At 40.3% G+C, this 14606-nt stretch overlaps 1 protein-coding gene across 1 annotated transcript in view; it reads left to right on the top strand.

Annotated features, from left to right (window-relative positions):
- Window positions 1-5966, top strand: part of LOC127570642 (zinc transporter ZIP12-like) — a 39200-nt gene extending 33234 nt beyond the window's left edge. Inside the window, exon 13 of the mRNA XM_052016389.1 lies at window positions 5350-5966. Coding sequence (XP_051872349.1) covers window positions 5350-5478 — 129 coding nt within the window. The 3' untranslated portion in view covers window positions 5479-5966. The remainder of the gene's footprint in view (window positions 1-5349) is intronic.
- Window positions 5967-14606: the final 8640 nt, after the last annotated feature.

Raw genomic sequence — 14606 nt, 5'->3', positions numbered from 1 at the left:
AAGGACCTTTAAAATTTTCCCCCATTTCAATTATTTAGCAGGATTGGAATCTCCAAAGATTCCTTCCCTATTTTAATAATGCTATTTCAAAGCAAAAATGCAATAAAAATTACTTGAAGAATTGGAGAAAGAAAAACTCAAAAAAAATTAAAAAGGAAACTTTCTCAGCAAAACAAATTAATTTATAGAGCAAAGTGCAGCAAAAGAAACATTGCTTTTAAAATGCTCACAGTGTTTCTCCAGGCTGGCACCTACTCATCATTGTAAGCTTCTTGGATCTGCCCACTTACCCGGAGACTGTTCCTGATGGTGATCACAGAACACTTTGTCTCAGATTAGTTCGTACACACCAGCACAAAAGGCTGCAGCCTGTGCAGACTTTGAGAATGTAACCTGTAATGAAAAATGGTGAAGAGGACTGGATCAAACCATTGTTGATCAAGCTAGGACATCAATTGATAAGATAAAATAACTTAAAAATCACATTATGTCATTAGTGGAATGAACACTCTGTTCATTCTATTAAAAACATACAGTAATTCAATTTGAAATACCTTGACCTCAAATTGTAAAAGGATCATTTTAATCCTTAGGGTATTATATATCCAAGAGAACATCTTCTAGTCAAAGATATGTTGATTTCATTTGTTAGGCATTCTTTTTAAAATTTTATCTTTTTCTTGTAAAGAAGTGTTTTGTAGAAGTTATTGTTAATTCAGAATTCCCATCCTTTTATTTTTTGTCTGGCTGTTTCTTTTGATTTTACCACAGTAGAGTTCTGGCTCCTGGAATGTATGATTTGAGGATCTGGTGTATCTTATGCAGAAGTCTTCCCAATATTGTTGGCAAGATTTGGGTGGGAGTTGAATGGTGTAGACAGAAAAATTAATATTGTGTACACTTACTTCAAATGCTGCTTTGTCAGCCTGCCCTGTTCACCCGCTCTAATTGTGATCCTTTAAGATAACCAGTGATTAACCATTTTCTCAAAAAAATGTACCCATCTGGAAGACTAAATCCAGAGGGTTAAGATCATTGAAGTTGATTTTCACTTGGGGAGCCTCAGCATTAATGAGGCAGTACAAATATTGAAATAGGTCCAGTAGCCTTACTGCTCCATCAACACAAGTAACCAGCCCTATGTAACCTTTACATGTGTTTGAGTTGACAGCTGAAGAACATCCCTGAAACACACAGTAGGTCTCTTTCCACACAATCGGGTAAGTTAGATCTCTGATTGCAATGTGTCCCTTAATGTTCTATCCAGGAAACATTTGAAATGATTTTTTTTTATTGTGAAACTGGGCAGGAACACTCTTCCTGACCATGCTAAAATATTGCTGGCCCATGATGGTCTTTGTCCATTTAAACATCATCTTGCCCCCCCCCCCCCCCCCCACACCTGCCCTTGAACCTTCGAGCCCTGGAACCTGTTTAAATTACATTAGTTGTTTAATACTCTAACATAATTTAAGGAAACTTATAAGAAACAAAATATAAATTTATATCACTATAACAAACATTGACTTTGGCATATAACAATATTGCTGGTATGATTTAGGAGGGTTGGAAAAATATAAGTAGTAAAAAAAGCTTTCTGTACATATTTCAAATGCTCTCCTTCCCCTCTCCACCCACTTACTGTAACTACCTCTACCTATTATTTTCAGGTAACTGCCAATATTCTCCTTTTTAGCAAATGCTTATCCCTCTGAAGGAGGAACTCTTTCTGATGAGATCATTCCTAGGATACTCTTTCCTTTCTCCCTTTGCCTAAAGTGTCTGATATTAGGAGTCATTCGCTGTTCCCCTGATACTTTTCCCACTTTTGAAACAGGCTGTTGCTCTGGAGCAGATTGTGTTGGACCTCTGATATGAGAAAGATCAGTATTTTCCTCCTGTGGCTCCTGAGAAAGAGGTCCACTCCCTAGAAGCAGCAATGTGAGGAGAGTAGAGGTCCTGCTGATTGCAATGCACAACTTTTAAAAGACTGATTGACAGGTATATGGATAGGAAAGGTTCAGAAGGTTATGGGTCAAATGCTGGCTAATGGGACTAGCTTGGATGGGGCATCTTGGTCAGCATGGACCAGCTGGGCTGAAGGGCCTGTTTCCATGCTGTATGACTCTATGAGTCTATGAAGTGTTGACTATCCATTTCCCTCTACAGATTGTTGCCTGACCTGCTGAGTTCCTCCAGCAGCTTGTTTTTTTGCTGCAGTTGATAATTTATTGTATCAAAAGGGAAAATATGTCTGTGCTTACAATGCATATTAGGTTAAAGGTCAGAGGACACCAATTCAAAGTGATGGGCAATAGCAAAAAGGGGGCAATGTGAGGAAGAATGTTTCCATGTGCAGTAAATCACTGTGACAGGAAAAACAGTACCTGAAAAGGGGATGGGAATGGAGCCACTGGGGCCTTCAAATGAAATTGTATATGCACTTGAGGGAAATAATTTTCAAGACAATGAAGAAATAGAAGGGGAGTGGGAATAAATGGATTGTTCTACAAGGAACTGTCATGGATTTAATGGGCAAAATGGCCTCCTTCTGGGCAGTAATGATTTTGTGATACTATAATTATTTGAAAACAATGAGTGGAGGACAGAAATTTAATGCAAGAAGCACAGAAAATCAAACTGGTAGTGGCTATGGGAGAAAGGTAAGAAGTTGTATAAGGAGCAGGCTATTCAGTACCTTAAACCTGTTCCTCTGTTTAATAAGATCCTGACTGATAAATCATCCACTTGCACCATCTACATTCTAGCCCCATCCATTACCATGTGATTCGATTCAGTTAATGCTCAAAAATCTCTAGACTTTGGTCATATTCTGAGTCATTGAGCATTCATATTCCAATCACAAACATTTCCAAATCTTAGAGCAAACAAGTTTCTCCTCTCTCATTCATTATTCTGAATCTATGCCCCCTAATTCTTGGCTCTGTAGTTAGAAGGAACAACCTCTCAGACTGCATTGTTTTCTTCTTACCAACTCGATGTAATTATGTATGGAATGATCTGTCTGGATGGCAAGCAAAACAAAAGCGTTTCTCGGTACATGTGACCATAATAAACCAATACCAATAAGATCATCTCTCATTCTTCTAAACCAATGATTATAGACCCAGAGGCAAGCAGAGGAGTGCAGCAGGTGCTGGTGCCGATTCACACCTCCAGTGACCCAGGTTCAATACTGATCTCCAGTTCTGGCTGCATGGAGTTTGCATGATATCCCTCTGACTTTCATGGGTTCTTCTGGGTGCTCCAATTTCCTCTCACATCATGAGTTGATAGGTCAATTTGCTATTGTAAATAATTACTCCTAGTGTAGTCGATGGCAGGAGAATAAGGAAAGAGTTAGTGGCATGTGAGAAGGAATATGTTACTGGTAAATAAGTGCGGGAATGAGATTGATGGGATTGCCCCAAAATCCAGTATAGATATGATGGGCCAAATGGACTCTATATCATAAGGAAATATCTTACTCACTCTCTCATGGGACACAGCCCTCATTCCAGATATCAGTTTAGTGAACGGATGCTCCGCTGCCTCTAAGCCAGGTCTATCCTTCCTCAGACAGAGAAGACAAGCCTGCAGACAGTAGTGAGAGCATACCCAGAACACAGTTGCAATATTCTTGTATTCAAGCCCCTTTACAATGAAGACCAACATACCTACCTGTCTTCATAGTTGCTTGTTGTACTTTCATGTTTGCTTTCTGCATACCTGAGCCAGCACACAAAGACCTTCCTCTACACAAACTGATTTCTCATCGATGACAAATGCTCAGTTTTATTATCCCTTCTTACAAACATGAATAGTCTCACATTTTCCCACATTATGCTCCATTCCCAAACATCCTGCCCAGCTTGTCTTCACAGAATCCTGTTGGAGAAAACTGGGACAGAGGAAATGATTTGTATTTTCTTTAACCATATGGGAGCCTGTCACTCTTTTGCAAAAATGCATTGTTCAGTGGATTTCATGGATTCATTCTGCATTTCTTTTACATTTACTCATTTTATACAACAATATACAAACTATACAATAATGACATTTATGTGGGCTGATATTAATAATGAATTGCAAATGTGAAGGAAGTATATGAAAGATAGCAAATCTACCAGGAATGTATTTTGTTTGCCTGCATCCAGCTTTTCATCCAGTCTCAAAGATACATTATGGAAATATAATATTAGCACCCACTAATGGAATATGGTCACTATATTGCCTCATACAACATCTGTAACAACAGCATTTTTCTGCTAAATTTAAGATTAGAGCCAACAATGATGTAACTTAGTGAAAATTAACATTGTAAGGGCTGGAAACTTGTCTTTGGTCATTAACCCTGAACTTAGTGGAACTGATTGGGCCAGACCATTCTTGATCCAGCTTGTCACCCACCTCATCTCTATTTTTCCCTTTTTGTAACCTTAATCACCCTGGAGGCCTGGCTGCCATTGTCATCCAACAAGGTGGAGTGGGCCATCAGTGCAACTAGGGCTCAGGAGTCACAGGATCCACCACCTGAAATGCCCTGAGGATCTTTTGAAAGCTCCCTGCTGTCAAAGGCCTTTGAACTGGTTGGAAATTTCTCTAGTGTTCACAGATACTAAAATCTGTTTAAAAAGATTTAAATAACTAAAATACAATTAATTAAAAAAATTAAATAATTTAGCATTAGTGTCAAAAAAGAGATTTCTACCTCAAAATCTTTAAGAAATAATCTTATTACTGTGAGTTGCTGCCTTGTGGCACTAATTTATTGCAGTCATAGAAATAATACATGGAGAAAATGATTCAAAATATTCTACAAAAAGCATCTATTCTCGGGCTTTACTCAAATTTTTGATGCTACACAATTGCAACTAATGCCTTCTAGCCAAATGAATTTGAGGAAAAGTTAGAATGTGTAGGAATGGTTAAGGGTATTTATGAAGAAAAGGGATTGTTTAAAATGTTATTACAGTGAAATGCTTGTTGAATTGTCAAATGATCTACATTAGTATAATGGAAGATATGTTTCTGTGGTCTGTTGGGAGGTAGAAAACCACTCCTGGATTGATTACAGCCATTTGTCTCTTTATCTTCCTGGCTGAGCAGCAATGCACAGAGCAGAAATAAAACTGAAAATATTTCAGGTTCAAGGTCAATGGTCTGAAACGTTAATTCCATTTCTCTGTCTACAGATTCTGCCTGACCTGTTGAGTATATCCAGCATTTTCTGTTTTTCTTTCATATTTCAAGCTTGCACTGTTTTGCTTTTGAATGCACAGAAGAACCCTTGCATCATCATTATAATAGCATTCAGAGTTTAACTATGTTTTGTTTCACTTAAAACAGCTTCCTGAGATGGCACATGTAAAAACAACACAGCCCTGGTTGATGTTCATCTTTCAGAACATTGGATTGGTTCTAGGATGGGCTTGCCTTCTTCTTCTTGCCCTATTTGAACATAGACTTACTCTATAATTTTACCTCAAGTGCTCTCCATTAGCAAGAGAAAATGGCTACAATTTCAAATAATGCACTGTGCTTTTGAATCTAAAATCTGTTCTTAGAGAGATTGGAAACTGCAATAATGAAAAGTATGCAAATGATCACTAATATGTAATAATTATTTTGCAATTGTTTCCCCTGAACAATTTAATTACAAAAATCTGAAACAGTTTTACTGAATACTTAGTAGTATTTGTGATAACTCTATTCATAAACCATTTCATTTCTAAAAATTTTATTTATCATATTTGCAGCAAAATAATTGAAGTAAGAATTAGTTTGTTACCAAAAGTAGCAGTGAGTAGAATATTAATATATCCTGCTACTTCTTTTAAAAAAGCTTTTTCTTAACTTCTCATTTTGGTAGTTACCAAATCTATTCTGTTTGACTAATCATGCAAGTAATGTTATTAAAACATACTTCTTACTTATGTTGTAGAACACAATAAAATAAATTTGTCTAAGGTGAGCTTTTTCATCTTCTGGAATAAAATAAATGCACTTACCTCCCTGCTTCAACAAGCTAAGGGTATTTTTTTGCAAGTATCCGTTGGCAGTGGAGAATCTCACCTATACCCATGCACATCAGAGAATTCCTAACAGCGCATTTATTTGCTGTTCACGGCAAATAGATGCGCTGTTAGGAATTCTCTGTGCCATTTTGTGGTGTGTGCTCACAGGAGCAGGGCTCCTCAATGCAAAGATCAGTGAAATATGCCATAACTTTACCTGTACATTCTCTACTGAAAATTGGGGGAAATTTTCAAGCCTGATAAAATCAACTGGGGTATCAGTTAAACTGAAGTGGCAGAATTATCGATTCTTTCCTGATTGGTCTTAGTGCTGTTTTAAATTGCAGGTAATGGGGAAGGTGGTCCTGAACCAGTGGCATCCTCCTTACATATGTCCATGTCACTTGGGCCTAATGGTGAAATTTTAACCTGAAACCTGGGAGGGGAATAGCTGGTAGCTTTCCTGCCAGAAATGGCAGTCAGGGTCAATAAGAACGCAGCAAGGTGAGTTTTTAAAATGTTATCTCCCTCACCTCATTAACAAGCTGGTATCCACCTTCTTGAGCAAGATGGTTGTGAAGTCAGTGAGAAGCATCCGTTGAGCTATTTAAAGCAGTTGGATGCTTGCTGCCACTGGGATTCAACGGAATGACTCTTAAAATGAAGGTAAGTGTCCGGGAGTGGTTTTGGGCAGGGGCCTTAGTCAAGGGCCTCTTTTCCCATTAAGTAAGATGAGGGCTGACTTGTTACCTTCCAGAGCTTGTATTACATTTGCACAATAAGTGAAAAAAACTTTCTAAATAACTTCCTTGATCTCTTCTGACCATGGATGGACTTTCTGACACACAGTTTGGCAAGGAGACATTTCGATAATCAATTGCCAACCCTGAATTTAAGATTGCAGTCAAGCCTCAATGACATTATCAGGGCTCATTCTACGTATTGTTTCCCTTTACACTTGCAGTGAACTCTTTCTCCACAACCTTTTACTTGCACTGCTCATTAGGTACCCTCCCGTTGAAGTTCTGTCTGGTGCACATGCTGCACAATTCTAACTCTCTATCCACTCAGTAATTATGGTTGACCAGCAGTAATTTACTTCAAATTTTAAACAATTTGTGTCATCTGTAGGTGATAATTACACTTCCACTGTCATTGTTGTGAATGTCACTGAGTTATAAAGGAAAAGCCTGTGGAGGAAATCAGAGGAAAATTGAATGTTATGTCATTTCTTTGAATAAAATTACCTTTGTTACTTTAAGTTTGCAAAGATCTTTCTGACCTTGCCCCTTTTAACTAATGTTTCCCTCTCCTCTTCATATCGCTACCCCTCTACCAACCATCACATCACTCTCTTTGACTTTAACACTGCCCCAACATTTTTTTTCTGAAAAGAAACATAAGAAACTGCAGATGCTGGAATCTGGAGCAACAACCAACCTGCTGGAGGAACTCAGCAGGTCGAGCAGCATCTGTGGGGGGAAAGGAATTGTTGGTGTTTTGGGTCGAAACCCTGCATCAGGATGTTGACAATTCCTTTCCTCCCATAGATGCTGCTCGACCTGCTGAGTTCCTCCAGCAGGCTGGTTGTTGCTCTATCTTTTGCTAAAGGTCTTTCACTTACAATTGTATTAACATACAATCTTTCCAATGTCTTAATTTTATAATGCTTGTCTTATTTGCAGTATGTGGCTCTTTCTAATTGTTTCTGACCTCTCTTGTTGCTTCCTTTCTTACTGACTGATCAGAAAGTCTCTTGAAAATTGTATTCTTTCATCTTTCTGTGGTGAGAAAATTGTGGGAGGATTCCCTCTGTGATCCATGTGCAGCAAAAGACCAAATCTACTCTTTGCCAATATATTTCCAATTTTGCAGCTCCAGCATAGATTCCCCATTCTGGTCACCTGGCTTCTATGGAGAGAAGCTATGATGCATTCTCACTGGACGGAATCATCTCACCTAACATCTGCCCGTATGTTGCAGCCATGTTCGTCACCAAACCTGGTAAAGTCCCAACTGAGTAGGCCAGTTCCATGGTACAATCCCCAGTGTACGTCCCCCCATTTATTGGTGTGTGGGGAGGTCCACTGCTGTGCACTGATGAGGTCAATGTCTTTGTCTTTGTTTCATGGGTGATTGACATGGAAACCCTTGGCGGTGCTTCTCGGTCGTATCCTTTCTTGGAATATGGGGAGGACTCACAGCCCTTGTCCCAAATGAATGAAAGGGCACAGCTAAGAAACATTGCTGGTGCTTTCATGTTCGGAGGAAGCAGTACAAAAGCTTTTAAAGATATGGCAAAAAAAAATTATACTAGGGATAGCTTCTGCCTTCATTTAATTGTTTACCCAAACAACTCTGCCTTGTTGGTTTTTATTTTGGGTCTTCAATTTTATGAGCAACATTAAGTAAATTCACTTCCTCTGCCTCATCCCCAACAATACCCAGAATACAAGACTAAGTCAGTGATCTTGGGAATGGCAGGTATCTCACTCAGCCAGTGGCCTCCAACCACTCCACCAGAAAGTCTCCACAGAACTGGATCACGGAATGGTGGGGGGAACCTGCCAATGGAAAGACACAAGAGACTACAGCAGATGAAAAAAAAAACAAAATGCTGGAGGAACTCAGTGGGTTGAGCAGCATCTGTGTGGGGGAAAGAAAGGGAGTACAGGGTCCTGGTGAAGGGTCTCGACCCAAAATGTCGACAATTCCTTCCCCCTCACAGGTGCTGCATGACCCATTGAGTTCCTCCAGCAGTTTCTGTTTTGCTACCAGTGGAAAGGTTGGTAGAATCCACCTCCAGCAACCCACAGAGAGACAGTCTTCATCAGAGAGCAGGCAGTTGCAAGGTGGCTGGCTTGGCCATCAACAAGCTTCAGACAGGAAACTACTCCGGTAGCCAGCGGTAAGGGGACAGACAATCCAGGCCAACATGCCTACTCTCTCTGCAGATGCTGTCCAATCTGATCGATGTTTGCAGCACCTGGATGCTTTATTTCTTGTCTTTCTTAACTCTCTTCTTCAAAGTAGCACTCTAAAAACCGTTGTTTATTTCCTTTTTATTCCATGTGGGAGGGCTGACCTCAATAGCTGTCCTATTTCCTGTGAAGTCTGAAAATGGTATTTATTTTAATACCTGCAGTTGTGCACAGCATCGTAGCATATGCTTGTGCATATGCAATGAGGCCAACTGTTTCAAATGTTCTCTTCAATGTTTTAATTATAATTATGTAATGGTTTATACAAAAGCAAGCTTCAATAAATAGAGTTTCCACAATATATTGTAAATGAAACATTTTCTTTTTGTTACATTTTGCTTACAGATGTACAATAAGTCCATTGATTAAAGTTTACGTGGCATAGAAGGTTACGCACAGTAGCAATCAGGAGCTCCAGTTGCCTCATTTTGTAGACTGCCTGACGCATTTTAGTGTAGCCCTAATACAGGCAGATCCCAAATATCTGATTCTCTAAAAATTCACACACTCAATATTGGCCTTTGCTGAAGTGTGGGAATACACTGAATGCTCATAAATTAGCTTAAAATTCAACATGTTAATGTGGAGCAGTGCAAATCATATGCAGATATGCAAGATTTGTGTTATATGTTGTCATATCACGCTTTAGATAAATCAAAATATAAATTCTAAAGAGATGGCAGCAGTTACCAATATGCTTAAAAACATTCCATTGCTTAAGTGGATAACTAGTCTCTGGGAATGGCTGCGTTTCTGCAGGAAACCATCTGGTCCAGCTAGCTCCACAGAAGGGAGTCTGGCCATGTGCTTATAAATTGTCAGCGTCAGAAATCATCTTGTGTTTTCCAATTGTTAAATGTATGAAAAACATACAGTACATATGAATGTCAGATAGTTGGGATTTGTTACAGAGCCAAAGCTATTTTATGTACTTGTCAAATGCAATTGGAACCCGTCACAAGGAGCAAAATCCAAAAACAAAACACTGCAAATGCTCGGAATCTGAAGTAAAAAGTGAAAAAAGGAAAGCACTGGAAATACATACCAGATCATTCATCAAAATTCTATTCATGCTTCACATATAGCACAGGAACGGGCCCTTGGGCCCACGATGTCTGTGCTGACCAATCTAACTAATCCCATTTGCTTGCTCAAGATCTGGATCCCTCCATTCCCTGCCTGTTCATGTGCCTGTCCAAATACCTCTTAAACATTACTATTAAACATAGAACATAGAACAGTACAGCACAGAACAGGCCCTTTGGCCCAGAATGTTGTGCTGACATAGCAAGTCCCTCCTACCTACAGAATGCCCATATCCCTTCATTTTCCTCTCATTCATGTGTCTGCTTCTACCACTTCCCTTGGCAGCATATTCCATGCACCTACCACTCTCCGTTTAAAATAAACTTGTCTCATAAATATCTCCCCCTCTCACCTTAAAATATGAATGGAAGGACTGAAAACTGATACAGCATATGCAGTGGAAGTGACTTCAGTGCTAACTCAATCACAGAATCATAGCAACCTAAGGAGACCATTCATCCTATTTTATCTATGAAGCTTGACTTTGGATCATTGGAGAATTCTCCCTTCCCCATGTCCTATGCTGGCTTCAACTTCTCTTTTGTGCCATTTCTCCATACCCCCCTCTTCCCTGATCTAGTATTTATCCACCACCACTTTAAATACTTCTCAGCTTCCACTACCTGCCAGGGCAGAGTTCCTGAGATTCGTCACCCTCTGAGAGAAGATGAGCCAAACTATTCAGCCTCTCTTGATATGACAACCCTCTCAACTCAGGAATTAGCCTGGTTTAGATAAGGCGACAAAAACTATATGCAGTATTCCAGGTGAAGCCTCACCAACGCCCTGACAATTGCAGCAAAACCCCCCTATTTTTAAACTCCAACCATTTGCCTTCTTAACCACTTGTTGGACCTGTCTGCTTTCTTTTTGTGTTTCATGCATTAGAACACCTAGATCCCTCTGTACTTCACTCACTTTCAGTCTCTCTCCACTTAGATAAAAATCTGCCTTTTGATTTCTCTTACCAAACAGCATGACCTCACATTGGTATTGGTATTGATTTATTATTGTCACTTGTACTGAGATACAGTGAAAAATTTGTCTTGCATACCATTCATACAGATCAATTCATTACACTGAGGTAGTACAGGGTAAAAACAATGACAGAATACAGAGTAAAGTGTCACAGCTACAGGGAAGTGCATATCCCCACATATTCTCACATAGCCCCACAATAAACTCCATTTACTACTCTTTTGGCCACTCACTCAAAAAGGTGAATGCACTCAGCCTTTTTCTCAGGGCTGGGGAATCAAAGATTCGAGGACATAGGTTTCAGGTGAGAGGGGAAAGATTTAATATAAATTTGAGGGGCAACTTTTTTTTACACAGAGGGTGGTGTGTACGTGGAATGAACTGCCAGAGGAAGTGGTTGAGGCAGGTAAAATAACAACTTTTAAAAGACAGTTGGAAAGATATTTGGATAGGAAAGGTTTAGAAGGTTATGGGCCAAAAGTGGGCAAATGGGACTAGCTTGGATGGGACACCTTGGTCGGCATGGATCAGTTGGGCCAAAGGGCCTGTTTCCATACTAGAAGGGTACAACATGCCCTTCCACCTATTATCGTATTGTCAGCAAATTTGGAAACCCTATACATTGTTCCTTGCTCCAGGTCATTAATGTAAATAGTGAACAACTGGGGACCAAGAAATGCTCCTTGCAGTTCTCTACTAGTTTTTTTCCTTCCAGTCTGAAAAGGACTCATTTATTCTAACTGTTCCCTTATTATCTAAATGGAGAGAGACTGAAATGAGTGAAGTACAGAGGGATCTAAGGGTTCTAGTGCATGAAACACAAAAAGATAGCAGACAGGTCCAACAAGTAGTTAAGAAGGCAAACAGTTGGAGTTTAAAAATAGGAAGGTTCTGTTTCTATTGCAACGTCTATTCCAACACACTTCCTCTGATACTATAGGTTTTAATTTGTAACACCACACTCAACCTCTATTTTCCCTCTCTTTAATCAAGTTCTTGGTCCTTCTTTATTTGATTCTAAACTGCTTCCTTTCCTCAGCACTTTTTTTTTGACAGTTTTATGTAACTGCTCTTTGGACCTAATACTATCCTTAACTTCTTTTGTAAGCCATGACTGGGTTACTTTTCCTTTTGTGTTTTAGCCTCAGAAAGGAATATTCCTGCCTTTGTTCCTTACATATTTTTCCATCCTTTTAAAGAAGCTTCCTAATCCATTACAGCCAACTATTCCTTATACCATCACAGTTTCCTTTGTTTAAATTTAGGACCCTTAGTTTATGATTGAACAACTTTACTCTTGAATTTCGGGAATAATTCTTTGGAAAAAGAAATACTTTGGAAAAAGAATAAATGGGCAGATTATTATCTAGATGGGGAGAAAATTCAAAGTACAGAAGCACAAAGGGACTTGGGGCTACTCGTGCAGGATGCCCTAAAGGTTAACTGCCAGTTCGGATCAGCGGTAAAGAAAGCAAATGCTAAGTTAGCATTCATCTCGTGAGGTATAAAGTATAAAATTAAGGAAGTGTTGATGAGTCTCTATGGGGCACTGGTGAGGCCTCATTTGGAGTACTGTGCGCAGTTTTGGGCCCCTTATCTTAGGAAGGATGTACTGATGTTGGAGAGGGTTCAGAAAAGATTTACAAGGATGATTCCTGGAATGAAAGGGCTTACTTACGATGAGCGTTTGTCAGCTCTTGGACTGTATTCATTGGAGTACAGAAGAATGAGAGGGGACCTCATAGAAACATCTAGAATATTGAAAGGACTGGACAGAGCAGGTGTGGTTAAGCTGTTCCCCCTTGGTGGGTGAGTCCAGGACTAGAGGGCACAATCTTAGAATTAGAGGGTACTGGTTTAACAGAGAAATTAGGAGAAATTTCTTTAGCCAGAGGATAGCGAAATTATGGATTTCTTTGCCACATATAGCTGTGGAGGCCCAATCACTGGGGCGTTTAAGGAGGAGATTGATAGGTATCTAATTAGTCAAGGTATCAAGGGATACGGGGATAAGGCCGGAAATTGGGATATAGAGAGAAATAGTATTAGCTTAGCTCATGGAGCAGACTCGATGGGCCAAATGGCCTACTTCTGCTCCTTTGTCTTGTGATCTTGTGAATTCTATTATGCTATGGTCATTCTTTCCTAAAGTACCCTGCACAGCAAAACTTTAAGATAAGATATTTATTTATTAGTCACATGTACATTGAAACACACAGTGAAATGCATCTTTTTGTGTTACTGAGAATGTGCTGGCGATAGCCCGCAAGTGTTGCCATTCTTCAGGCGCCAACATAGCATGCCCACAACCCCAAACCCGTACGTCTTTGGAATGTGGGAAGAAACCGGAGCATCTGGAGGAAACCCATGCAGACACAGAGAGAACATACAAACTCTTTACAGACAACGGCAGGAATTGAACCCGGGTCACTGACAATCCCTTCTCACTGCACAATACCCAAATCTAGAATAGTCTGTTCCATCACTGACTTCTCAACATAAAAAAATCCTCACACTCCAGGAATACATTCTCCATAGTATCACTGCTAATTTCAGAACATCCTTCAAGAGGTTGAACCCTCTCAAGGCATCAGGCCCCAACAGCTTACCTGGCAGGATACCAAAAATCTCTGCTGACCAGCTGGCTGGAGTGTTCAAGGACATCTTCAACCTCTCACTACTGCAGTTGGAGGTTCTCACCTGCTTCAGAAGGGCATCAATCGTACCGGTGCCAAGAAGAGCAGGGTGAGTTGCCCTCAATGACTATCGCCCAGTAGCACTTACATCTACTGTGATGAAGTGATTTGAGAGGTTGGTCATGGCTAGAATTAACTCCTGCCTGAGCAAGGACCTGGACCCACTGCAATTTGCCTACTGCCACAACAGGTCTACAGCGATGCGATCTCACAGGCTCTCCACTTGGCTATGGAGCAGCTGGACAACAGCAAAACGTATCGATTACAGCTCAGTGTTCAACACCATCATCCCCTCAGTACTAATCAACAAGCTTCAAAACCTGGGCCTCTGTACCACCCTCTGCAACTGGTTCCTTGACTTCCTTATCAGGAGATCACAGTGCGGATCGGTAGTAACATCTCCTCCTCGCTGACAATTAACACAGGTGCACCTCAATGATGTGTGCTTATCCCACTGTTCTACCCTCTCTACACTCATGACTGTGTGGCTATGCATAGATCAAACAACATCTACAAATTTGCCGATGACACCACTGTTGTTGGCAGAACCTCAGATGGCGACGAGGAGGCGTACAGGAGTGAGATAGATCAGCTGGTTGAGTGATGTCGCAACAACAACCTCACACTCAACATCAGCAAGATCAAGGAATTGATTGTGGACTTCAAGAAGGGGAAGTTGGGAGAACACACACCAGTCCTCATTGAGGGGTCAGCGGTGGAAAGGGTGAGCAGCTTCAAGTTCCTGGGCGTCAACATCTCAGAGGACTGATCTTGGGCCCAACACATTGATGCAATCATGAAGAAGGCACACCAGTGCCTTTACTTCATTATGAGTTTGAGGAGATTTG

The sequence above is a fragment of the Pristis pectinata genome, chromosome 5 (genome assembly GCF_009764475.1).
Source record: "Pristis pectinata isolate sPriPec2 chromosome 5, sPriPec2.1.pri, whole genome shotgun sequence".
NCBI lineage: Eukaryota > Metazoa > Chordata > Chondrichthyes > Rhinopristiformes > Pristidae > Pristis > Pristis pectinata.
Note: the sequence above shows the minus strand (reverse complement) of the source record. Positions and strands in the feature narration are given on the sequence as shown.